This window comes from Lathamus discolor, chromosome 8, assembly GCF_037157495.1.
Source record: "Lathamus discolor isolate bLatDis1 chromosome 8, bLatDis1.hap1, whole genome shotgun sequence".
In the NCBI taxonomy this organism is placed as follows: Eukaryota; Metazoa; Chordata; class Aves; order Psittaciformes; family Psittacidae; genus Lathamus; species Lathamus discolor.
In genome coordinates this window covers 12,826,213-12,853,142 of record NC_088891.1, presented here as the reverse complement: position 1 = coordinate 12,853,142, position 26,930 = coordinate 12,826,213, and the positions used below count along the sequence as shown (strand labels likewise).

Genomic DNA, 26,930 nt, shown 5'->3' with positions numbered 1-26,930 from the left:
GAAGCATAATGTGAGACAGCAGAAAGTTACCTTAATATGGACCAGCTGGTTATTGGGCAGGGTGAAGCTGCCTTGTGTTACCTGGTCAGTAGTGCCCCTCCCAGCTTCTCCCCATGAAAGCTGCAGAAATGGACAGGCTGCATTTTTATCCAAGATGACTAGTGTCAGCTTTCCAGCAGCTGGGAATGCTTTTCTGCTACAGAATGCTGCACAAAGTAAGCTGTATAACTAATAAGCAAGCAGAGTGGTAGCAGAGCTGAGCTGTCTGCTCTTGTGTCCTAAGTTTTAGAAGCCCTCATCAAGACTAGCCCAGTAAGTGCACAGAGGCACAGAAAGTGCCTACTAAACAGTATGCAGTCCAGGTAAAAGGAAAGAAACTGTATTCTCCTTCTCTTTACCATGTTCTTGTATTTTCTTCCTTTAGTATTCAGGAAATATGCCATTTAAAACAGGGACTGTTTTTCTGTTTTGTTGGTTTTTGTTTCTTACTGCTATGACAGCTTAATAGCTGTGTCAGGCTCCAGCACCAAGACTGAACAGAACCTGGTGTTACAGAAACTCCACACATTGTTGAAGTTACTGAACGCCCCCTGTATTGCAGGGAGAAGTAGCCAAAGGCAAAACCAGACCATTTTTAACTGAGAAAAATAAAGCTAAGGTTTCAGAGTCATGAACTTTGATTTATCCACTTAAATATCAGTCACACGACTTTAAAAAGACTGTTTAAGTGGAGAGTAAAACTTACTTGCTTTAGAAAGATATTAGTACATTTAAGTTTACGATATAAATGTAAAGTAAGCATCCTGTGTGTCCAATGTGGGTTTGGATTTTGGGGGTTTGTTTTGTTACTGCATTCATCTGGCTATTTTCAGCATGTCCATCAACGTGTGTCAATATACTGCTTCAGCTAAATACTACATACAACTCGGTTCATCCAATACCTTACCTTCATGTTGCCTTCTGCTGAGCCTGTGACAAAATAATCTTCAGAAGGGTCCAGGGCAAGGGCTTTCACAGCTGACTCGTGCGCGTGGAAGGTGTAAAGGATTTGCCTCTGTCTGATGTCAAAGATGCAGATGTATCCCTTCCTACCTCCAGAAATTAACAGTTGATGTTTAGGTGCATACTGAAGTACTGTGGCACCGTGATCGTGACAAGTGAAGGCTGAAGAAGGAGGGTGTCAGAAATTAATAGATTTGAAACTGTAAGTAGCTTTCGATCTTAAAATGCATTTCTTCTATAAAGTGTTATCTGAGTATTTTCTAACTTGACAGATACGTTGCTTCACACAGGTAATGTTATATCAGCTCACAGTTTGTTGCTCTCCTAAGAGCTATGCAGATCTAATGCACAAGAAATTATGATATGCAGTCTAATTCATTTTATAATACAGGCACATATCTGGATTTAGAACAAATAAGAAAATACAAAATCCCCTATATTAAGTTCAATTAAATCCCCAAGTTGAAAAAAGAAAAAAAAAAAGATATATATATATATAAACTAAGACATCTCTTTATAGTGAGGCTGAACTGTGCAATCTCCCGATTTTACAATATGAATCTGAGAATGCACCTATTGTTTATTTAAGTAATGAAGTTATTTGCAGATGTTAATGGTTGAACTTGCTCTCTTTTAAAAGCACAGGATATTGGATTTGGATATATTTTTCTTTCATAGAGCAATATGGTAGGATTTCGCTTTGTTTCATTACATGAATATGAAATTACTGAACTTGGTCAAATAGGCACAAACATTTTTTAAGACTCCAATCCAAGTGCTGAAAGACAAGGACAGGAGACAGAAGGATTTGCTTCTACTGTTACCTACAGCTGTCTTTTCCTTTATGCTACAACAGAGAACTGGATATAGGAAGTGCCACTTTTAAGTGGAAGCCTGCATACACCAAAGTGTTCAATAAAGCAGCCTGATTTTTTAGGGTTTTTTTTAGGACTCTATTCAGATATTTCAGTCTTTATTAATACTGGCACAAAACCAGCTTTGTGAATAACCTTCGTTCTTCGTACTTTCTTATACAGAACTGATGGACATCATGCTAGAGACTAAGCAGTACTAGTTCTGGTACATGCATTAGTATACAATATATGTTTAGACCAGCTCCCCAGTGCAAATTTCCTTAGTCAGTAAGTAGTAGAGGTTTAATTTTCACTGCATTACTTACCATGTATAAGATTGTTACCAGATGAAGCCAAACTGTCCCAGAGGCACACATTTCTGAGGGGGGGCGGAAAAAGTCATTATGGCTTGTTGCTAAGTGATTCATAGGGTGACATGACTCAGAAAGCATTTACATTTTATGTCAAAGCCCAGAAGGCAGAACTGAGTAAGGAGTCCTTGACTCTGCAGCAGTCATCAGAGAGCATAAACAAAGAGTTAAGAGCTTTAATTCTTCCTATGCTCTTTCATGCTTCTTAGTGGACCTATACTTTCTGTCTTTAAGATGTGTAATCCTAAATTGTGCTAAGAAATTATAGAAGTTGTTCTTTTCTGAGAAAAAGAATTATCTTGTCTTTGCTGAAAATTCCCCCCCCCCCCCGAAACAGCATCATGTCAGAATAGCTGCATTTGGAATATACCTTGAAAAAACTGGCTGTTGACCCCTCCTCACAAAAACTATGATGATCTGTAAGTTCAAATATAACAAAGCTCAGAACACTGAGCCTTAAGATAAAATGTCAGCCACACATTAATGCACAAGAGCTAGCAAGTTAATGAGATGAGTAGGTAAATTTGGTGAAATTCCTCAATGTTTCTTTAAACACACCTGTTATCACTGGACTGTCCCGATGTAGCAACTACACTTGAGGAGGTTATAAATGCAAAGTCACTTGTGGTTTTACTGTGGCACTGCCAACTCTATTAAAAACAAAACAAACAAAAAAGATGCAATCTTACCAGTTCAGTTCTGCATCAGAAGTTACTATCAGTTTGATGTCACTGAGCATAACACAAGCAGTCTTTTAGACAAAGTTTAAAAATTGATGGGCAACACAGTTTGAAGCCTTAGAGAACAGACTGATGGATTTTAAATCCAGTATAAAATCAAAAGATACTAAATAAGTAAACTGTAACAAATCCAGAATATAGTGTATCACCATAGCCTGATTTTCAAGGTAAGCATGGTCTGGTCTTCACGTACTATTAAGCATCAGTGAAAAGAATCGAAGGGTGTATTTTTACTAATGCTTGGGTTGTTACTGTCAGCTCTGATTTTTAATTTAATCAAGAGTGGTGCTGAAGTAGTATTTGTAATTACATTGCAGTTTATGGTTATTGTAGAATTAGTTTTCCAAAGACTTATCATTGAAATGCTACAGTTGTTTTGCTAAAATATGCTAATTAAAAAGCAGCAAAATCGAAACATCTCAGTGAAACCTTACACTCTTGGCCTGTCTGAAGTCTCAAAGATGTAACTTTCCTCTATAAAAAGAAAAAATAAAAAAATTAAAGAATTCTGTGTACATACCAGGTAGGGTTTAGGATTTGAGGTGGTTTGGTTTACTTGCCAAATACTTAGAAATCCTTCACCATCAGCAACACCACACTGAAAGGAATAAACTGGATTTATTAGCACAATGTACTGGTTACTGGACTCTTACTTCCTGAGAGTAAACAGCTGACCAGGAAAAAACCCACCTAAACCACTGAGCCATGTTAAATAACAACTGCCAGGTACAAAAAAGTAGGTTAGAAGCCAAGTGAGTTCAATTGTGAATTGTTTAATGATTATTTAACAATTGATGCTCTCCTACATACCTAGCTCTTTTCTGGAAATTGAGGGTTTTTAAGTGTGGAAGCTTATCTTTCAAATCCCAATGTTAAATGCTAAGGTTTACACAGGCATGATTCCTCTATAACTCTACTTGAAAATGCTTAGTGAAGTAAGATGCATGACAGCGAGCCATTAAACCATGATAACAGTTATGGAAGGACTCTACCATATCATGAATGGTAAAATGACTGAGTTATATTTATTAACCAAAATGCATAGCAAGTAATCCTGTATATGCTATACAGTATATTCTATACCTGCAAGTAGTCTTAAAGTTTTTTTAGAAATATTTAAAAGTATTTTTAATATTCTCTTTTTAGTTAGGTTTCTTAAGTCCTGCCTGAGTAACCCCAGTGTGAAACTCTGAGAACAACTAGTACATCTCAATTTCTTGCTTAAAATTGATTCTCATGTGATGTTAAGACTGCAATGACTCAAAATATAATCAAATCACTTATCTTTTTAAAAAAAGTTTAAATTAGATTTTATGCTACCTGAAAATAAGTATGCTGGGAGATACTTTATGTTTCCAGCTATTTCTAAATGTTGACCTTCACTGCTTTATAGTTATTTTGCAGTCATGCCCAAAGTCCTTTAATACACTTTTTATGGCTTTCAACTATAATGAGGTTAAATAGTTAGACAGTGAAAATGCAGACAAGACCTGCTAAAATAACAGAATGGGCAACATGAAAAACTGAAGAGGTGGATATTCCTCCCAGTTTCTTTCTTTGGCCACTTTGCTTTCTGCATCTCATGTACCTCAGAGTAACTTCTGGCCAAAGCATATGGTGTGCTCTCCTTCTGCTCTTCCCTGTACTGGAGTATATTTATATTTTTCAAACTAACACACTGTATTATGTGTATCTCCTAGGTAATGTATTGTCAAAACTTGGTCTTGGCCAGAATGCAAAGTGTGAAGCACTCTTGAAGACCCATGCCTACATTCATACAAGTTTGCTTCTATAAAATATGTAAGCTCAGTACTATTATCGTATTTTTTTAATGTTTAATTGAAAAAGGTCACCACATAGGAATACAGATCTCAGAACAGGTAGAACAGAAAGTCTGAAAATGCAGCAAATGGGATATGGGGTAGCAGTGTAAAGCCGGCAGAAAAGAAAGGAGAGTAAGGACCAGCATTTATTACAAAGCTTCCAGATAAAGACAAAATGAATGGTATGACACTGTTTGTGATATCGTTTTAGGACATCTTAACAGTTTGGCGCATCACAGTTTTAACTGCTTTTGAGGCTACAGCACAACCAAATGTTTCTTAAGAATAAAAACAAACAATCCCCCCCCCCAAAAGAAAGAAGGGGGAAAAAGAGAAAAATTCTAAACATTGTACTTACTTTATTGCCCTGGGAATTGAAATACATTCTTGTTACCCTGGCATTCCCAGCCTGCTGGAAGCATACCAATTGCTGTGGCCTTGTCCATTCAAACATTCTAACACTACCATCTTGTGCTCCTGTAAGATCTAAGATTGATGTTCATTCATTAATACCACAGTATTTTATATAAAGTTATCTAATCTTTACTACTAAATATGATTCACTTACAATACTGATGGACTGGATGTGAAGCCATTCTCTTGACGTTATTCAGATTTCTTTTAATAAGCTTCATATAAGACAAATAAAAATTCCATTATTTTGAGAAAAAGACACAAACACACTCCTCAATTTTGTTTATACTACTACATGGTGAGTCTCCCCCAGTTAAAAAAACTGTTAAGCTAAATTTATTTGCATCTAATTATGTTTAGTGGCAGAATAGTAATTAAAGCCTGTTCATGACATAACATTTTTAGACATGAGAGTTCAAATAGTATTAATGTTATCTTCTATTTTACAAAGAACTTTAGCACATGCTGATGTGTATGCTTCTGATATTAGTCCCAGTGCAAGCATTTAAAGTTTAGGCTTGTTCTGGTTTCAGTTGGCCTTTGTTGTTTGTTTGTCTGAAACTAAAGGTCTTTCCTCAAAGTTTCCATAAGAAAAACCCAACTGCCCCATTATTTTCTATATCACAATAATTCTATGCCACAATAAACAAGAAAATGCTTAGTTTGGCCTTCTTTAGGGCCAGGTATTAGTCACTGTAGGCCCTTTATGTCAACACTGAATTAACAATATGATGACTCGTGCTCACTAGGGGTGTCTACTAAATAATACACTAAAAAAAGTAAGTCTTGAGCTGCACGCAACAGAAGTACTTACCACACCAGCTCCAGTGCTAGTCTGACCACTGCCTAACCATGGCATAGATGAAGAAGGCTGTATCTGAGTCGCTCCAAAAGATGATGCAGAAGACTGAGCTAGTGTTGTGGTAGAACCACGAAAGTCAATATCATCAGAACTGTAAAAGAACAGCAGTGCTATGCTTTAAACAAGTGTTTCTTTTCTACCATTACTGTTTGGTTATCTCATTGTCAAGTGCTTAATGGAAGTCGGTAGACAAGTGATTATAATGAGACTATAAACTGATTACTGCACTTATATTGTACAAATGCTTTCCACATGTTCCAAAACTATCCATATTTTAACCTCAATAGATGGTCCTAACTGTGGTAGACAGATGTTACGAATAGAAGCTCTTTAGAGAACAGTATTGTTGGAATATTCCTGACCTGTATGTCTTTATGTAGACCTGTTCTGTTAAATGAAGCACGGTAAAGATGAGTGCAGCTTGGTGCAGCTGATATATTTATACTTCTCAGCATGGTGAAGGAGGAGGCAGTAATTCATGCCATTTCATTACACAAGTAGCATTAGCCACTACAATTAGCCTCAACACTGCAATGGTGCAACTGCAGTGTTTCTAAGGCAGCACTTCCTTTATCAGCTCATGCACCACAGGACTTCACTGTGCAGACATGCCAAAAATACTCAAACCCCTCAAAACCTTAGTATCTCCATTTGTAAAAGAAAGACAGTAATTATTCTTTTGCCTTTCCTCACTCCTTTATAAAGCAATCTGAAACCTAGTGAAGAAGAGTAATCCACTTTTTTTTATGACTCGCTTGTGCTTATACGAGTATTATATATGCATCCTTGCAGTAAACCAGTACTCTCAATATAAGCACAAAGAAGCAATCCTACCTTTTAGACTCTCTGTCATATTCTTCCCCGATCCATATAAATGACTGAGCAGCCAGTAGAGCTGAAATATCAAGTTCTTGAACATCATGTGTAGATGCCAAAACAATTTCACTGCTGTTTGCCTATGCAGCACAAAGAGAAAGTTTCTACTAACTACAATTAAGATATTTTTATTACACTTATTGTAGCATTTGAGGGCTTACCTTATTAACTGCAAATGCCATTATCATATCTGACTCTTTGTGAATGATTTTTGCTTTTCCTCCAGGGTAGCCAAGATCTGCTTCAACCTACAAAACATGTGTAAGACATTGCAATTAGCAGAAAATCCATTTTGTAGTGGTACACTCAAGACTGCAAAAATCTAAACAAAATTCATGCAAGAAAAGTTCAGTGGCCTCAGCATTGTTTAGGAAGCTAGACTTCAGACTTCTCATATTCTTTAGTGTTCTAGAAGCCGAAAATTTTATTTCAGTGTAAGAAACACAAAGCTATTTACAGGGTGTTCACTCATCCCAATTATCAGGACATCCAAAGTTAATTCACAGATTAAAAGCCTGTCACACAGACTACAAAGAACATAGAGCTTCTGTTAGTCACATTAGAGAAAAAGCCAGTTCCACAGAACTTTTAAGAATGTGCTAGAGGTTTGGGAGAAGGGATACTACCTTGTTTTTGTGATCTTCTGCTACGCAGTTTTGTTTGACCTGCTCCACACGATCTTCTACAGACTACATAACATCACACAGTCACAAACACAAAACACATGCACAAACAAATATAAAAAAAGAATGAAACATTCCAAACTAGATTTTAAAGGCCACTCTGTCAGTAAATGATGACAAATGTATTTTTAACTTTTTATAAAAGGCACAGAAACTAAGACAGGAATCTAAACAAGCTCAGTTAAAATGTAATGCCTCCTAGATGAACATAAAATGTATGACGTAGTAAATAAATGGAGGAGTAATACACACACAAACTCCATACTTACAGGAATTCTTAAAGATACTAAGTAGTATACTTATTCCCATGGTAGTTACGTGTTGGTTTAAATTTTCAGTTAGAACTCATTACAGTTGTAACTGGTACAATTTGTAAAGACCTGTATTATATATTACTATATTATTTTTATATGTATATATTACTCATGCATATATACATATACACAAAGCAATAGCTCATTTAAATTTCTTTTTCAATATGACACACACAAATATATATGAATACTCAAATTATTTACTTATTACTTATTGTTAATGTTCTGTTTCTTTATAAGGACAGTATTCAAAAACACGTAAGGTGAGATGTGTTTTGTCTAAATTATCTGGTTTAGTTGATATTTCAATAACAACATGACAGTCATGTTGATTAAAAAACAAAATCCATGGACTACTAAATGAAAGGAAATTGAAATACCAACAAAAACTGAAAGAAAAATTAAAAGCAATACTGAGGAGACTGAGGAACAGTTGTAACTGAAGGGGATTTTGTTTGGTTGTTTTTTGTAAGAAAAAAGTTACATCCTTCGTTTACCTCACTTTGTTTTCTTTTCTTAGTGAATATGTATCTTATGAAAGTCTCCTGAAGAATTTCTTGCTTCACAAGAAAATGCCAGAGCCTTTTTGCTGGAAGTGCTGAATAATCCTTTGATCTGGATAGAATAAAAGAAGGGGGGGAAAAAAGGGAGGGTCATGGCAAGGTAAAGCTTCAATATAACTATAGCCAGACAGAAAACAAAAAAAAAAATCTAAAAACAGACTCAATGCCTTCAGATGAAATTCTGAAGAGAAGATAAAATAAACCAAAGTTTAAGATCTAATTTGCTTTAAGCAAATATTGAGATACTTTTTTCTTGCATTTTTTTTTAAATCCACACTATGTTACTTACTTCAAGTACTACACTTTAATCGGATGACTTGCATTTATGTCTGTATTTGCACTCTACTAAAACTGCTTTTATGTTGGAATTATGCTGGCCCTATAGAATTTCCTTATGTATTTCTTTTAGTATTCAAAAAAATTCACAAATATTTAGCTCATGAACCAAGAAAAGTCACTGCCTCACGTTTGAGGACAAACGCTTCTAAAGAAGCAGTGTATGTTTGTAAGAATTTTTAAAATAAAATCCTATAGCAGTATCAACCATAAGAATCCAAACTAATTTATAGTGAGCAAACCTAAAATTGCATTTTAGCATACTGATAAAAGCAAGCTATGTTTGAATTGAAAACACAGCTCACTATCTGCCTTTAGGGATACCTTCAAGCATGACATTGACCTAAACACTGGCATTACAAGCACTACACTATAACTTGCTTTCTCTCTTCCTCCTGACATCTCGCATGTACTATATACCTTCTGCTGCTGCTAAGGTAAGGTGGGAAACAGCTGCTACTGGAGGAATAGTAAAAGAGGCTGAATAGGGTCTTCCCATAGCAGCCATTGCCCTTGTCCTCCAAGTTCTGCTCTTCCTATTTTCTTTTCTTGCTGCAGTTGTGAAAGGTGCAGCAGAGTAAGTACAGGCTGCTGCAGGAGACAGCTCTGTAAGAAGGGTCAAGGAAACATGGGAAAGTGGTTTCTGTAAAGCACTGGCTAGAACCTTTATTTGGCTGTTTAGATGGAAATATTTGTGGGTATTCGTATGATCAAAGAATGTGGTTTTGCTGGAAAAAAATGCTTACTTGAATGGTGTGTTTTCTGGTTCAATCATTGCTTTATTGCGGAGAATAGCTGGTCCTGCACCTACAACAATGTCACTAGGATAAGTATTGATGTAGTTTGGTGGTGGGCCTTCAAACTGGTCCATTCTCTCTTGAAGAATCTGTTCCCAGTGTTCCAGATTTTTTATTACAGCAATGCCCAATGGTGATGTTACAGGCAGATCTAAACAGAAATATTCATAAAGTAAGGCTTAGAGAAAAAAAAAAATCAATGAAGTTACAGTATGTACAAAAATCCCCAGAATAATACAACTGTTAAAAAAAAGAAAATGTACTTGCAGTTGTAAAAAATAATGTATTATTTAAAAATGAAAATAAAAAGCAAAGTCTGACAGAAAGCCACTTATACAGAAAACTAATATGTAAAGCAGAATTTAGCATACCAGTGATTTCCAGACCAGCAATGGGAAAGAAGTTCTTAATATTGTGCAGAACTAATTTTACCATTGTCAGATGCAGAAGAGCCCAGCTGTATAAAAAGAATAGATCTGGTTGTATTAAAACATTAACACTGTTACCTGCAGAACATTTTTCTCCTTCTACCAAATACACAGATTAGAAGAACAATATAGCTATTCAGTGAGGTTTACCAGACACAGAGAAATACAACTATGCAATTGTTAGAGGTGCCTCTGAGGGCAAATCCTATACATTATAGCTGTAATGACTAATAAGAGACTTGAAGAACACATTATAAACATAATTTTTCTCCATTTTTATAATGATGAAGTGATACAATTTATTTCATCTTATCTTGCAACATTGAAAGTGTTCTATTCAGTCTGCCCCTCATTCAAAAGCCTAAAATGCATGTCTGAATTGGGTGTTTGTGTCTTAAAAATGAAGATTTTTTTGACTTCTGACTTCCTAATCCTGTTTTTTTAGGCGAGTAAATTCAGAACTGTTACTGTGATGAGAAATTGTCACTTGTGTAAACCCACTGCCACAGACAGGTCTACCCACAGTACTAGAATTATCTGACTTAAACAGGGTGGTGCAGAGGGCCTGTATTTTCTTTAATTTGGAAGCAAAGGTAAGCACCTGACATAACTATTCTGAAATAGTGGTAATTTCTGCTAACCTGTAAGAATTGGCATCTTTGTGTTCCTGGATCTGTGTATCAGAGAGGAAAGCATCCTCATCTTCCTCCTCATCACTGTGAAAGCTTTCATCGGAGTCATATATAACACCACTGTCTGACAGAGGAAGAAATGGCTGCAACACAAAATAAAAGTCTGCTATAAAAGCTATTTTCTGATCTCTCAGTATTCAATTCTTACTTCAGTTACCACTGTCATAGATACTACTTAACTGATAAGTAAGTTTCCCTAAAGCACAAGTGGCAAGGGGAAAAGTGTTAATATCTCTTATTGGCCAGAGATATGTTTTGAAAGTTGAGTATAGACTTGCAGGCTCTTTTATTACAAGGATAACATTCTGTGGCGGACTATGAAAAGCACTGAAAAATTTCATGTTATTTTTATACTTCAAAACTTAATAAGAAGAAATAAGCTTTTATAAACTTAATTTTTCCATTTTTAATTACCTTTGCCATAAAGTAGTCCCACATGCTGAGTTCTGGAGGGATAAACTTTTCTTTGTAAAAGGGTCTTTCTGCAGGTACAGGTGGTGGTACAGTGCTATCTTTTACTGGTCTTCCAGGCACTAGCATTCTCATATTAAACCGACGGCGATGTTTATCCATTTCTTCTGATGGAAGAGGTGGTGCTAAATTCAGGTAATTTGAAAAGCTGATGTTACTACTGCATCTTTAGAAATGGCTGTATTTTCTAATTGAAGCAGCTAAAACCACTGTTATAGGTACTGGTTTCTACCATTTCAGAAGTCAAAGCCAGTCTAAATAAAGTAAGTGTAATTATAGAAAAAGTTTGTCTATGATGAATTCAATAACTGTGGCATTTATACATTAGCTATATCATGAGAAATAATTTTTATTATCTGGATTGAGTTCTCAGGAGATGAAGCTTCTAAATAAAAAACTTCTAGCTGAAAAAGTTTTAATAAAAAAATTAAAGAATTTAAGAAATTTTGTTGAGAAATAAATGTAATGTATAAAATTTCACTAAACTGTAAACTGCGCAACTAGCAGTAGTTATTCAAGATAAGCCAAGGAATTCACGGCAAAGAAAATTTGAATAGAGAGACAGGCTTTTTGACAACTTAAGTCTATTTAAAGTGATATGATTTAAAATGTCTGAAGAGTTACCAAAATATTAGTGTGGAATTTGGTTTTCAAAGTCTTATTGATCAGGCAACATTGAAAATCACACTTACTTTATTAAAAAGGAGCTAAATATTTTAAAATTATTTTTCTTTTTAAAAAGCCACTACTAACATTCATCTACACTGCAAGTTTTTACAAACCTTCATTACTGTCCTCTGAAACATCAGAAGCTGTAGCAGCTTGTAGGTTAAAGGAAAACAGAATACATCTCACATGAACACATGGCTTTATGTAAGTAAGTTATTCATATTAACATCTTTTGAGAATAACTAAGTAACATTGCATGGATGCCAAATACCTATTGTGCATACTTATAATGGTACATTGCCTTATTATTGTTTGGTTTTATATTTCAGATGTGGAACATTATTTTTTGCCTAAGTTTCAAGCCTATCACTATTTTGAAAGTCTGTGTGACATGGTTTTCCGTATTGTTGCAGTGTGAAGTCTATGACAAATGGTTGCATTTGCTTTTGTCTCTGTAGCCTGAATTCAATCTTCATTATTGCTTTTTGTTGTGCAGTATATTAAGACATGCGCTTCTATCTTTGCACGATTTCCTGGGTTTAGTGGAGCTTACATATGCATGAACTGTTTTTCAACAGATGAAGCTGATATTTCTTCTCTGTGGCCTTGTGCAAGGTGAAACCGTATCTTGCAATGGAAACTGGTTCCAGAAATATTGCTTCCAAGTTACTGCAGTAACAGTAACACTCATCTCTCACATAAGGAAACCATAGATATTATCACTGCTTTATACTGTGTTTTTTTCGCTAAAAAAATGGTGACTGAAAGGCCTGAAAAGCATTATAAGTAAGCATCTCATAGTAATATTAGCAATATAATAACTGTACAGTTCTTATAGCAAATTCAAAATGTGCTGGGTGCCATTACAAAGGACAACTGCAAGACTAATTCTTCTCTGCTTTTTAATTTATGTAACAGTTTTCTTGCCAGTAAACATTTAAATTCTGCTTGCTTGGTTTTTGCCTTTAAAAGGGAAGAAATCTGTCCTGTTAGGTTACTAAAAGGAGTAAAATGCAAATCATTAGTGTGACCTTCAGAGATCAAGGTACCTGGAATATTTTCTGACTGCCTTCGAGGTTTTACGAGAAGCTTCACTCCTCCACCAAAAACAGCAGCCCACATTCGATTGTTCAAAGGATGAGCTGCTAGTCGAAATAACTCGTTACATGAATTAGTTGCAAGAGCATGTATAAGGAGACTCAGATAGACAGCTACAACAGCTTCACAAAGTAGGATGTTTAACTTTGGTTGATCTTCATCCTGAGCTGAACTTAACAGATTTATAAGTGAACTCACACCTGGAAAGAGAAAAGAGGAAAAGTTCTCTATTAAATGAGTAAAAGTACAAATGGAAAAAAGAAGTTGCACCTCTGCATTTTATGATAAATGTATGTTAATAGCCACAAATATTTTTATTCAGGTAAATTGTACTATTGATACTTCCTTTAAATGTGCTATTGGTACTTTTCTTAAAATCATAAAGATTGAAATTTGAAAAAGCCTTCTTGGGTCTGGGACTGCTGTGGTGTTGTACCTCTCTGCACATACAGGCAATCCAGTTTGCCTATCAAATTCCTGCACTGTTTCCACAGTTGATCTCAAAAAACTAAATTTATGCTCCTATATTGGGAATAGTTGTTTTGATGGCTATAGCATGTAAAGCATAGATGTAAAACAGTACTCTGGAAACAGCTACAGAATTAGCTTGGTTGGGGGTGAGGCAGACTGGTAGAAAACATTTTAGGATGACAAATGATCAGCTTTCTGAGTTTATCTTAAAGATCATGGTCTCTCCTTCAAGCAAAATGTTTGCCATGTAGAAAGTTTATTTTTGTTTGTTTTGGTAGGTGAAAAAAGGCCATTATTACTTTGAAAACTAAATCAGAAACACTTATACGTCACAGACCATCCATCATATTATAGGGGAGTGAAATTATTTTGAAATGTGGAGCTGACCCAGTGGTGCCAAAAGTAACCTTATTTTTGTCTCACCAGGCCACTGAGCAGGAGATGAGTTTGGAGTTGCATGCTCTTCAATGCTTTCTGTCCTCAGTCTGCGTCGATCACTCAAAAGCAGTCCTTGATAAACCATCCCTGTAAACTGATTTGTATCTGCCTGAAGGCTAAATACAAATTAATTAATTTTTTTCTGACGAGAAAGGATTTTAGAATGTTTTTGTAATAAAGTATAGTATATATACATTCTTGTCCTTTTAATCAGAAGATGCAACATTTAAAATTCTATGGGACTAAGTCAAGAGTTTTAGAATTTCACAGTATACAAAATACATTGTTTATTAAATCTTGAAATGTTTTCATGTGGCATTATCAACTTCAATATGTTTTGTGCATGGCTCAAGGTATGAAAGAGGCTTTTTTCAAAAAGTTTAGTGATATGTTCGTTCTGAATATTTATAGCATTCTGTTCCAGTTTGGAATATAAACTGCCTAAAGCTTGACTTCAGTTAGGTTTCAAGTGTTTTCCCTGCACCACTGAACAGCAATGAATGTGCCATGGAAAGCCAGCATTCAGTTATTTTTCAGAAGCTTCCCAAGTGGGAGTGACACCGTATTTTCCTACTATATATTGGAAAAAATCCAAATGATTGGTGTTATTTAATCTGCGTAAAACTGATCTGGCATATCAAAGCTAGCAATGTGTTAACTGTGTAAATATCTACACCCATGCACAGATATTTAACCCCTTTTTTCAATGCGTCCATGAAGGATTTCTGTTTTGGATACATAAAGTATACTCCAAATACAGGACTGTACAAAAACTTCCATTTTTACCTGTAGCTGTGGCTGTCACATAATGCTTGATAAATGGATGCAGAAAGTGAAGCTGCTAAAGAATGAAGCGTGTACACCTAAAATAAAACAGGCCAGTAAGTTATATATCAAAGGTGAGTAAACTTCAATTCTTTCTGAACAGCACTGGAAATGTGCATATACAGGAACATCCCTAGTTTTAAACCAAGTGCAGAAAAGAGAAGTTGAATGTTCCTTTAAGTTTATAATACAGTACTTTGAAAAATCACAACTGCTCGTTCAAGCTCATCTGATTGCAGTCAAAACCTTCTAATATGTCAAGTTAACTAACTTGATTCTAACACAGAACTGCTGCATTGAATGAGTATGTGGACGGAGTTATTAAGTATGTCCTATTATGATAATGAATTTGATGGGATGGTTCCTGGGCGCCATATTATGTAACATCACAATTCAATGTAGTAGTAGTTGCTCAAAATGCATAAAATACAAAAGTTTGTGTAATCATTGTACGATTGTTTTATCTATTATCTCTTTTTTACCTGAGTTCTCTCCTTACAAATTTCCAGAAGTCTCCAGGAGTAACAAGAAAAATACTCCATTATTGCCTCACAATGCAACAGAAATACTCCAGTTCTTAAACAGAAGAAATTCAAGGATTTTTTTGAAAGTCCGGTGAAATCCACAGTGTGAAGAAAATGGTACGGTCAAACTGTTAAAAATGTAAACTTTTTTAAACTCACCATGTGTTCATTTCTATCTTTTCCTATTATCTTTCCATTTAATCACGTTAAACCTTAGACTAAAGCTATGAATTATTTGAATTGTTGTTTTGCAGTTAGGGGGTGTCAGCTTTTCTTTCTGAATTCTCTATTAGAAGAAAATGCATGTGAAATAGGAGTTTCTAGAGTACGAAAGATGCTTGTAGTATAATGCAGTATGGAAAAAGAGTCAACAAATACAAGAGAAAATGAGATTTAAATGAGCTTGGGTTACAGTTTTAGAAACTTTACTGCCTTGAAGTGGGACAGCTCATTTAGTTTCCTTATTTTTCCCTACTTTCATCTCATTAATAGAAATTCAAATTAATGAATAGGAATACTGATATAAATGTACAAAATAATGATTCAGCTTCTTACTAATTTACTGTGCCAGTCTCAGGCTCTTTGACACCCCTAACCCCTAAATATACTGACTCTGAACAAGAATTCAGTGTTTTAGTGAGCATTCGCATTTAGAATAGTTTCCTCAGAATGGCCAGAACTTGGATGAACTACCTGGATTCAGAAAAGGTGCCAGAAAGCAAGTGGTTAACTAGCATTTTCAGTTCACCAGACTTAAGGGAGAAGGTCAGTATTGTGAAAGGGTAAGTTGAAAATTTAACTCAAACACCGCATTTTCTTTTTCATGTGCTCACTGCCCATTTTATAAAAAAATCATTTAGCATTTCCTGAAAACTTTTCATTACCTTGACATCTTCAATATGAGGATGTGGTGGTGATTTCATCTGCACAATAGTGTGAAGAATATCATGGATGTGGTTGTTTAAATATAGCACAGGATTAGCTATCACGGTTTTTGTGGATGCTATGCTCGCAGAAAGCAATGGTAGTGTTGTGGGCAGTGGAAGAGGAGACTGAAGCTGTTTTACAGTAGTTTCCTGTTTAAAACAAAAGACTGTATTTAATGATACTGCTGAGGAAAAAAAAAAAACCCTGAAAAAAAAAGGGAGATAATTTTACATCTTAAATGTTTTTCCATGGTTATCTATCCTCTTCCATTGCTGTCTACCCAGTATAGACAAGATTTTACTGTGACTGATGTCAAAAGTATCTTATTTACTATAACAACATGGATCAGACTTGAGGGCAGTATTTGCTGGAACACCTTTTAATTTACTGCAGGAAGAGTATTTTTATGTAGTTCATTAGGAAGTATTAGGATTGTCTAATAAGAAACATTAACTAAAAATGCACTTGCAGTAGAATAAGTTGACATAATAGTCACTGGTCTGAGTTTAATAACAAAATCAAATTTGCACTAATCTGAGTTTCTCAAGTGGAAACAAACAGATTTTTTTTATTTTATCCTTCAAAGTATATGCTAAGCTTAGTACCACCAAAACAGTTGTCTACTGCTCCTATGAAATGTGAGAAATCTAGGACTTGAGCAGATAATCTGATACTTCCTGGTACCACATTATCTACTGTAGCTTAGTTTAGCCATTAGCATTTGCTGGAAAATATCTCTTTTTCTGTGAATGTAGAGAATGCCACAGTAAAAGGGAGCAGTACCCTGTCTTAATACGATCTGTTGAGCTAATATCCCTTTCCTTGTAGCTCCCTTGAACAACTTGCAGAGGTGCAGGGAATCAGGTTTTGTTAGATTTCAGTAACTGTGAATTTAATTTATGGTGATCAAAATTAGAATTTCATTGGAACACTTATATAATGATGCAAATATAATATAAACAACATAATTAATGGCATAGGTAGCCTATTCTTCAGTGTCACATAACAGATTCTTAAGGACCAAATAATCAGGATGATGTGTAAAGCAACACACTTAAATACGAAGTTCTTTCTCCAAGAACATTAAAATGATCATGAACAACAGACTTGCAGAACATGAGAAACATCTATCTAGGCACAAACTTCAGCATTTGACAAAACTAACAGTCCAGAACTATTCATACTTGTGAACAGAAATTAGTTGAATGTTTTACCTGCTGTGACTCTTGCAGCAAGAACTTCAGCTCCATTCTTACAGATGCTAAACCACCACCTTGTGCCCCATGAAGACTACAATAACTTAGAAAAACTCTTAGAAGAGCTTGGTTCTTCTGCAGCCACCACTTTCGTCTTTCAGCATGTTCTCGTTTTGCTTGTAACCTGCGTCTTTCTATCTGGTGCCGTTCATATGAACCAATGTCTGGCTTATCCATATCATCGTGATCAAGCAGATCCCCATTTACTTTGGTATACATTTTACAATAGTCTTTGCCCTCTGTATCATGGTTGCATATTTCATGCATAGCAGCAATCTCTTTTTCAAGCCAGTTGTACAGCTGAAATCTGAGCTTTCCTCCGTCTACTTCATAACCTGTAGCCAAAGTCCTCAGTTCAGTCATAAGGATCTTCAAACAGGCTCTGAACTTCAGTTGTTCAGCAATAACATCAACCTCAGTATCTCCTTCATCACAAATCTTCCCATGTGGTGTTTGTGGGATGCTGGTGTCTGAGGTTCTCTCATCATCTTCTCCACTCTTCAAATCAGATTTTTTCATCATTATACCAACATCCTTGTCCTCTTCATCTGACTCATTTTTGTCTTCACCCCAGTCAAGAGTAAGGGGTTCATCATCAAATTTTACTGCTGGCTGACTCCAGTCAAATTGTGCTGAAGATTCAACAGTATTTTCCAATGCAAAGGAAGTTGAAATTGGCTTTGACCAGTCTATATCACCACTTCCAGCACCCTCCCTTAGGGCTTTGGAATCTGAAACACCAGCCACTGTTGGAGTACTAGGTGACTCTTTCTCTGCATCTACAGTAGACTTTTTTCTTACTTTTGGAATTTTGGAAAGGACTTCAAGGGCTAGTACAGGGCAGCCCACTTTAAAATGTGCATTTGCAGTAGTGAAGAATAATTTTCTTTCTATAAGATTAATTTTATCAACAAAGCTTTTCTCAGTTTTTAGACCTAAGGTGGCCAAAGTCCCTTCTGGTGAACTGAAGTATCTTCGGATGAGCAAAGGATGTGTCCGAAGATAATTGTAAAAACTGAACACCACAGGATTGCATGACTTGACGATAACTAAGGAATTAAACAGATATGACAGCTACTGAAAATGGCTTTAAAATGGTATTATTCTGTTTTGCACTATTTCCTGCATTACAGAGACTTGTCAAAAAAACCAAAAACCAAGACGCTTTTTGGTCTAGTTGCCAAAACAAAATGAAGAATTACTTATTCCCCACAAAAAGATTAAAGGTATAAGCTGGATGAGTAGAAAGATACTAAATTCCCTCATTTGCCTCACTGTTATATTTTACTCAGTTAAGCCTAAAAATAAGCTGGGGTGATCAGTCACGTAGTTTTTTTCCCCAAGGGAGGGAATATGCCACACAAACCTATATGGCTACCTGACCCTTAACATTAATCTCAAAAGAGACAGGATAGGAAATCCTGCTAGAACACTGCGAATTCCTAGAAGAACAAGAATTTAAGTCTATTGGACAAGTCCTTGAAAGAAATGCAGAAAAGATGGTTGGTGTGTGTTAGTTTTCTTTTCTTTTCGTAAGTAAAAACTGAGTGGGCCAGTACATAAGGCAATTAATGCACAATGGCATTTTAGGACAGGAACTGCATAGGAAGTATTCCTCCTTCTCTACTCTGTCTTAATAAGTTTGTCCCATCAGACTAAGGTTTTTCCCTTACCTGGGTTTTCATCATCATCTCTAGGGGTTTGCTCCAATAACGTGTCCAGTGCTCTAGTGTAATCTTTCATTATCCAGTATGCAATGCTTCTCAGAAATGGATCAGAATGCAATTTAGTACAGCTGAACCCAGTTCCATCCTTCTGGCAGCCCAAAATTTTTTCATAAAGAATGGAAGTGTATGTGATGGAGGTTTCAAACTCTGATTCATACAAACGAGCAATAACCATAGCCAACTGGATATCTTCCATTTTCTCAAGGCAAACCTATGATGAGAAGTGGGGAAAAGGTTGCTTTATAAGGTAAAGGTAGTTCTTTAAAATAACAATTAAGTGGATAGCAGTAAATGTTTACAGAACAGACTGATTTTTTTTTTTTCCTTCATCACACCTGTTCTTTAAGTACGTATATATCTCTGGGTCAAACCCATGGTGATAAGATATCTAAGTAATATATTTTCTTCCATGTTTGGAAAGAGGTGTGCTTTCTTCTGTTTCAGGAATTATCATATGAATACCAGTACATCAGCATGTCAAAGATTAATATGGCAGAAGATGTTTATTCTACCTAGTAGAACAAAGATATCTTCCAACTTTAATGTTAATACATCACTGGTAAGATATTCTTCACACTGTCTCATCTGCAGAATTGCATCTCTCAGGAAAATTCTTTACATTCTCAGGTAAAGACAAACATACTGCATATAAGTAGGCAGGAGAACTAAAGATTCTCTAATTCCCATTCTCTTCTGAGGTACTGCTTGGGTTATGATCTTGCTTACAGCTCTCACCTCCTTTGTGGCAGGCAACATCACAGCTCCACTAAAAAGGAATCCTAGGGCTGCTTCAAAAGAGAACTCTGACTTCTTTTTTTTCACTTAATGTTGTAACAATAGGTCATGCAGAATAGCTGGAGGCTGAGCTCCAACTTAACTGTTGTTACCAAATTTTGCCAGAAGGATCATGACTGTTATTCCTAAGAGGGCTTCCACTGAGAACTGAGGTATCTGAAAAATTATTCTGGCCTTCAAATCAGCTTTCAATCTGCTTTTTACAGTACTGTGGAGGTAAATGGTATGTCTGCAGAGCACGAGGAGGTCATGTGTGGGCACACCATACCATTTGTGCTGCCACAATTTATGGAAAACATTAGCAGAGAACAGCTTGTAAGGATGCAGTTACATAGGTCAAACTAGAAACTGAAACTTAATTTCTCAAAAACAGATACCTCTATAGCATCTTTCAGTGACCCTGCTAGCAGGAAAAATGCAGCTGATTGTTCAAAGCGTTGTTTCCCCAACAAAGCAAAAGCATTTTTTAAAGCAGCTTTGCGCCATCTGTCTTCACTGAAGTTGTGGCTGAAAAATGCAGTCATCTTCTCATCATTCTGGGACCTGCATAAGTAAATGTGACATATACAACTACTTTTTATATCATCTTAGCATACAGTCACTTGAATAATTAATCACTTACATTTAAACTCTACTCTGGATGAGTTCCACTTTGCATTCCTGGTTCAATTAAGATTTAATCAAACTTACAGTTAACAGAACTTACCTAAACAGACCCCACACCACTGCCTTTTTCTTCATAGCAAGGTAAAAAAGTGCAGCGTCTAAGGCATCATTGTTTCTCTGAAATGAAGCTTTTGCAACCTGCAGTAAGCAAAACTCACTGTTATTACTGCAAATATAGAGGCTGCTTTTAGCTAAATAACATGTTTTGTGTTGGGAAGGATGGTATAGGTGACTGTATTATTTCTACAAAGCAAAAGTAATTTCTGTCAGAATGTTTTATTCATATGTTACAATTCTCATTTCACTATAAACATTCTTAAGACTCGGAAAAACGGCACTATTGCAGATATAACCCCTCTCAGCCACAGTGGGACATTACAACTATGCAAATAAGTCTTTTCTCATAAAGTGTTACAGTAACTCATACTATCACATGAAATTCCTCTTGCATTCTATTATTTACATGTATCTAAGTTCATACAAGTATTCCCTTAATGAACGCTGTTTTTTGTATAGGACTCAGAGATGTAATTTGGAATACTAGGATAATTAAGTTTTACTCCTGGATTCCAGTATCCTGTAATTTTTCAAAATGAATTTTCACAGCATAACTAGTAAGTACTTCTGTTCCACAGACGTTTCAGGGATTGCATTATTTGTTTGCTGTAAATCAAAGCAAAATCTACTAATTATGCAAATCCCTCAAACTTCAAGTTACAAAAAAATTCTTATTAAAGCAAGGATTTAACTCTCATTGGTACCTATAGGAAAATTTAGGTATCTCAAAAATATGTTGCATTTTATCCATTATTATACCTCCCATAAGAAAACTGCATGTGAATAAGACTTTGGTTTTACATAATATAGGTGCATGTTTCCATAAAAAAGTAATTTTATGACTCTCCAGAAGAGTAAAAGCTGCACTTAGTTGCAATTCAGATCTTTTATGTTCTACAGTACTCCGTTATAAAAAAATACAAAAATGGCAAAAAGACCCTTTATATATTTTTACTAATATTTATACATATTTCTTAAATAAAACCCACTACTGAATTCAAAGCATGATTCCCTGTTTAATACTGACTCTATCTGAAAACAAGATTCTTATTAGAGTAGTTAATACGATCTTTAACATACTGTAGAATATTGGGGGTGGGAAATTAGGTGCTTCAGAAATGGTTTTACCCTAGATAAACTGAATTATATCTTACTATTGAATAATGAAATTTGTAAGCCAAGAGTGCCAACATCAGTCAGCATAGAAAAAACTAGTTACACTATCTCCTGGCTGAGCTGGAGTACAAAGGAATCTGCTGTATGCAAATCATGTGCGTATCTGTTAAGCCATACCTAACAGCATGTTAACTGTAACATGTAAGTAGTGAAAAGTACCTTCTCAATGCACCTTCGGAGTGTGTTGATATTCCTGACCCACCAACCAATACCCATAGCTCTTAATTCAGACCACTGTGGGTCTCCCTTCTGGATAGCGGGAATCATACTGATCAACTCCTCCTCAGCCTCAGAATGAAAAGCCCATGCAAAATGGCAAGTAGAAAGGCCTAAACAGTAACATAATAAAATTGAGAAGATTAAACCTTGTTAATAAGCAAATGAAGTATGTCAGAGATCAAAGTGGGATCTTCAACCCAAGAGTTAGGTAGATTTGAGTGAGACTGTTTGCCTCAACAGGAAGTAGAGCTGCCAAAGGAACAGCTCAAATATCTTTTTACTTGCTAGGGATGTTCCCTCCTCAGTGCTTCTTATGTCATTTCCCAGTACACCATTCATATATGTATAAGTTATATGGTGAAAGACTGAAGGAAAAATATCCTGCTGTTGCAGAGGCAGACCTATTTTGTGCCAGAAACCTTTCTGTCTTTTGCTTAGGTGGTAACTGCTTTTATTTCCTGTATTTCACAACAGCATGTACTCAGATTGAGCATGGAAAAAACCTTCTGCGATGAAAACGACATAAGAATCTTTAAGGTAAGATAAAGCCATCCTATGTAAAGCAGTATCTTCATTCTCCAGGAGAAACAATATATACAATTTGTCTGTTATCTGGTTGGAGAACTTATTCATGCCTGAAACTGAATGGGACAGAATCTTTGGTCTGTTCTAATGTTTTTTTGCTATTCACAGTACATGCAAGGAAGCCTGTACTAAATCTTTGCAAAATAAGGGCCTTAATGAAATAGAGAGCATCTAAAACGAATATACAGATAATATAAATAATAATAATAAAAAAAATAACCAGACCCTATCAACTCAAGTAGACCAAATGAAAGCAAAACTTCACTCTAAGAAATACCTTGGTGAAGCAGCTGAACTCGATACAGAGGTGGGAGTGATGTCAGGAGGCAGGTGTGCAAGCGCATAGCCAACAGGTATCTTAAGCCACATTCATCTAAGGTATCTCTTCCTGTGAAATATAAATGCTAATTTTTGAACATGCGGATGACTACAAGAGCATATATATACAACTTATCATATATGCAGTGAGGGATGTATGTTTCAGAACTTGCTGAGAACTGAACTACAAGTTATTATGTATGAATTATAAGTAGAGATTTATACTTAAGTTCTTCTTTCTTGTTGTATCTAATCTGAATAACTGAGACGAGCTTTGTTATCCCAAATACCCAAGTATTAAGTCTACCTTTGCTGAGAAGAACAAGAATGTTAATTCAATACGTCAGTTACCAACCTGAGTAATTCTTATCTCTGTTCTCATCTAGTTCAGTGCTTGTTGTGGCCACAGTGTCTGCCAAAGCTACAAGGAACATCTGCTCCAGTCGAGTGAGGCCTGGCAGACTTGAGTGCATCAGGTGGCTTGACAGAACACTAGCATGTTCTCGGCCAAAGTAAGTCGGACCATACTGTGACAGATTAATAACTTTGGATTTACTCTCCCTCTTCTCAGGCTCAAAATCAATAAAGTCTTCAGTTGTAACAGACGGAATTTGGAATAGGTCGGAGTACTGATCTTCTGTTTTTCTCTTATCATGATGTTCAGAGCCCTGAGGTATTTTAGAAGTTTCTTCAGAAACAAAAGTGGCATCTTGATCTGCTGCAAGCAACGCATACAGTGGCAGTGGGGGAATTGAGTCTATCTCTGTGTAGTCTCGAGTACCGTCTTTTCCAGCTGTTATGGTATCCTTTGCAGTACTACCACTTACACTAATGGTGCGAGAAAGATGGCGTTTAGGACCAGTTCCTTCTCCAGCTTCTGTGTCTTTAACAATTGCAACTTCTCCTGCAATACATTTAACTAAATGCGATAGAATGGCTTTGGCTCGGCGAACTTTACCCAGATCCATAAGTTCTAATAGCTGGGTTGGATGATACTGGGGTAGAGTAGGTGAAAGAACATGAGCAGCTTCAAAAAGGCCACCATCCTGTATTACAGTTGGAGTGCCAAAGACATCATCCACAATACCTGCCCTATCAATTACACTGGACTTCTTTGCTATCAGGCTTGTTTTGAGTGGATCTTGTGTTGTTGAGTCTTCAGTAGTAAAAACATCACTTTCACCATCACCAAACCTGATAGTGTGTTTCCACTGGGCATAAACATGCATTTCACAGTCCATTCCCACTACGAGTATACCATCTCTCACCCAGGACAGAGAAACAGGCAGTGAAGGAGTGCCATCTACAGATGATACCAAATCAATTGATCTAAGCAACACCCACTTCGACTTTATACCTTGTTTTATGCTACCACCTAGTGGTAAAGTAATGACAGCTACTCCATCTTTGCTGCTAGTCTGATCTGTTACAATTCCTGAAAGTCTTCCGTACATGTAGATGTTGGCACCAACTCCAACTGTCAATATATGTGAACCATCTTCTTTTGATACCCAGTCCAAATGCACCAAATGCTTGATACTAGGTACCAGGTATTTGTCTTTATTCAAAAAAGTATCTGATTTACTGTAAACAAACAAATTACTATCTACACTGACTCTTGAATCAAGTACACTTCCAACCTTAACTAAGTCATCCAGATGAATTGTCTGTTCCAAAACCCATTCTGATCCTCCTGTAGACTCACATTCAAGTATACAAACATGCATGGAAAATTCTTTGGAAACAAAACCATTATGTTGTATGGGTTGTTTGTATGCTACTGCAAGACGTCCTGTGTAAGAACAGCTAACAGCAACTGGCCTTCCTACAATGTTCACTGTACTGCTGTTGTCTTCTCCTTCATCATTCATTAAAGGCCATTTCCTCCAATGATATGTTTCCCTTTCTTCATTTTTGCTGTTTAGGTCTGTATCTACAGTACATCTCCAGAACCGCACTCTGTTGTCTGAACAGGATGTTACTATCAGATAAGGTGCAAGGCAGACTGGATATATTGATGAAGAACTCAGGTGACCTGAAGTTAGAACATATTACATGTTTACATTTAGTAATATGAAGTACAATGCCTCTATGAATAAAATGAAACCTGAGGAGGGCAGGGAGGAGGACGGACAGGAGGGACACGAAGACAGACATACAGAAGAAAGTGTAAGGACATGAGGCAAAAAAAGCATTATATACCCAACATGCTAATATTGGCAGATGATATAAAGCAGGTATAAACTGTTCATTAAAAAATTAAGACTAGAAGTTAAGTTTCCAACCATTAGAGCAGTAAGTTTCAGGAACAGCTTTCCTGTGGGGATTCGATATGTTTATGGAAGGGTAATATGACATGGACACAATGACTTGAGAGAACCTTTTTAATCTGGTGTTCCCCGTGTCAGTAAATCACAATGCAATAGGCTGAGGAGATACAATCAATCCTATAAACTAGGAAGTAAATTAGTGGACAAAGTGGATAGAAAAAAATGTTACATTTACCTGCTGAAGGAGTTGCTCTTATTACTTCTACACCAGCAGGAAGATCCAGAGGTTGGCTATACACAAGTCTGGAGCTCAGAATGAGTTTACTAGCAGTCTGAAGATTAGCAATTGATGAAGATCGTGGAATGGGACTTACGCCAGGTGATACATTTGGAGAAGAAACCACACTCTTTTGCACAGGTACACTAAGCTTATTCTCTGGTGAAGTAGCTTCAGTTGGCTTTGCTATATTAAAAAAATTGACAACAGTGTTAAAAAAATTGTTTAAGTAAGGATAAGGCACGAATATCCTACAGTATCAGATCTATTTTTAGCCATGCTTAAGTTACACAGAAAATGTATGTGTGCAGCCTGTGTTTACTTTTACTGCATACTATGACTATTCATTTTGGGATACCCATAACATTCTGAAATACCAAGAATTAAAAATAAAGAATACCGTGCCTATCAAGAAATTTTTGCATTGCTAATGGTATACAATACAACCAGTGTTTGTACGGAACGTTACTGCTATTATTGCATTGATAAAATTCTAAACATTCCTGACTTTGAGGCTTCTGCTCAGTAAAGGTAACAATGTGTTTTGAAATGAAACACCAATCTGTAAGTTTTATTCTAAAATAATATTAAAGAAATGTCTAAGAAAATTACTGTCACTCACCTAAACAGGCTTGCACAGATTTGAGATGAAGGTGCCACATCTGAAGAACAGAGCAGCCATTACTATCTTTTTCAATTACTACTAGGTAGAACTTCTCTGAGAAAGGTGGTGGACGATACCCTGTAATTTGAACATCACTATCATGAACTTTATCTTCAACATAGATTATTTTCAATAACAGAAGACTGTCTAAAAATTATTTATACTAAAAAACCTGTTTTCATCTTTGAAATCACTTGATTAGAAACAAAACATTCAAATAGTATGATTAATAACTTTTTTAACATTAATAACATTTGTTTGCTTATGGCTACAGAACAATTACAAAAAATAGACTGACTTACAGACAAACTGAGTACCAGTAGCAAGTCTAATTAATTAGATGTATTTGCCTTCCAGATCAATTTGAACTATCTTGCTGTATTTAAAGACTCTTCTACCTGCCTGCTTTCCTCCCTTTAAAATTTTAAGTCTACTACCAAACCCCCAAGTTACTTTTATTGTATTAGCTTGGAAGTCAAATATGTTTATCTTATCACCTGGAACTACATATTGGTGCAGAAAATATACTTCTGCTCTATTTTGTACACATTTATATATACAGCGTACAGCATTTTGAAAAATGGACTTTGTCATATAGGTTAAAATGTTTCTCTCTAAGCAAACTAGAATGCCTTTATTTATTACCGTTACCATGTAAACTACAACTCATAGGAGCAACATGAAACAGCCATTTTAGTAAATTCTACAGATTCTCATGAAAAGGAAACTAACAAATGCTGGC

The 26,930-nt window shown here is 35.9% G+C and overlaps 1 protein-coding gene across 3 annotated transcripts in view; it reads right to left on the bottom strand.

The window, feature by feature from the left end:
• DMXL2 (Dmx like 2) overlaps positions 1-26,930 on the bottom strand; it is a 52,841-nt gene that overhangs the window by 1,689 nt on the left and 24,222 nt on the right. For 2 of the 3 annotated variants that reach the window (XM_065688768.1, XM_065688769.1), the window contains exons 16-43: positions 26,147-26,266; positions 25,483-25,710; positions 23,333-25,012; positions 22,937-23,047; positions 22,015-22,184; positions 20,663-20,760; positions 20,334-20,499; positions 19,108-19,372; positions 17,393-18,483; positions 16,136-16,327; positions 14,689-14,765; positions 13,888-14,018; positions 12,945-13,193; positions 11,170-11,351; positions 10,705-10,838; positions 10,007-10,092; positions 9,585-9,786; positions 8,437-8,554; positions 7,569-7,631; positions 7,104-7,190; positions 6,901-7,022; positions 6,019-6,157; positions 5,359-5,419; positions 5,149-5,276; positions 3,488-3,565; positions 2,786-2,877; positions 2,183-2,235; positions 947-1,164 (exon numbers count right to left, since the gene is read on the bottom strand). In XM_065688768.1, coding sequence (XP_065544840.1) covers positions 947-1,164; positions 2,183-2,235; positions 2,786-2,877; positions 3,488-3,565; positions 5,149-5,276; positions 5,359-5,419; positions 6,019-6,157; positions 6,901-7,022; positions 7,104-7,190; positions 7,569-7,631; positions 8,437-8,554; positions 9,585-9,786; positions 10,007-10,092; positions 10,705-10,838; positions 11,170-11,351; positions 12,945-13,193; positions 13,888-14,018; positions 14,689-14,765; positions 16,136-16,327; positions 17,393-18,483; positions 19,108-19,372; positions 20,334-20,499; positions 20,663-20,760; positions 22,015-22,184; positions 22,937-23,047; positions 23,333-25,012; positions 25,483-25,710; positions 26,147-26,266 — 6,341 coding nt within the window. Of the gene's footprint in view, positions 1-946; positions 1,165-2,182; positions 2,236-2,785; positions 2,878-3,401; positions 3,442-3,487; positions 3,566-5,148; positions 5,277-5,358; positions 5,420-6,018; positions 6,158-6,900; positions 7,023-7,103; positions 7,191-7,568; positions 7,632-8,436; positions 8,555-9,584; positions 9,787-10,006; positions 10,093-10,704; positions 10,839-11,169; positions 11,352-12,944; positions 13,194-13,887; positions 14,019-14,688; positions 14,766-16,135; positions 16,328-17,392; positions 18,484-19,107; positions 19,373-20,333; positions 20,500-20,662; positions 20,761-22,014; positions 22,185-22,936; positions 23,048-23,332; positions 25,013-25,482; positions 25,711-26,146; positions 26,267-26,930 lie in introns of those variants that run through there. The other variant, XM_065688770.1, reaches the window with a different exon arrangement.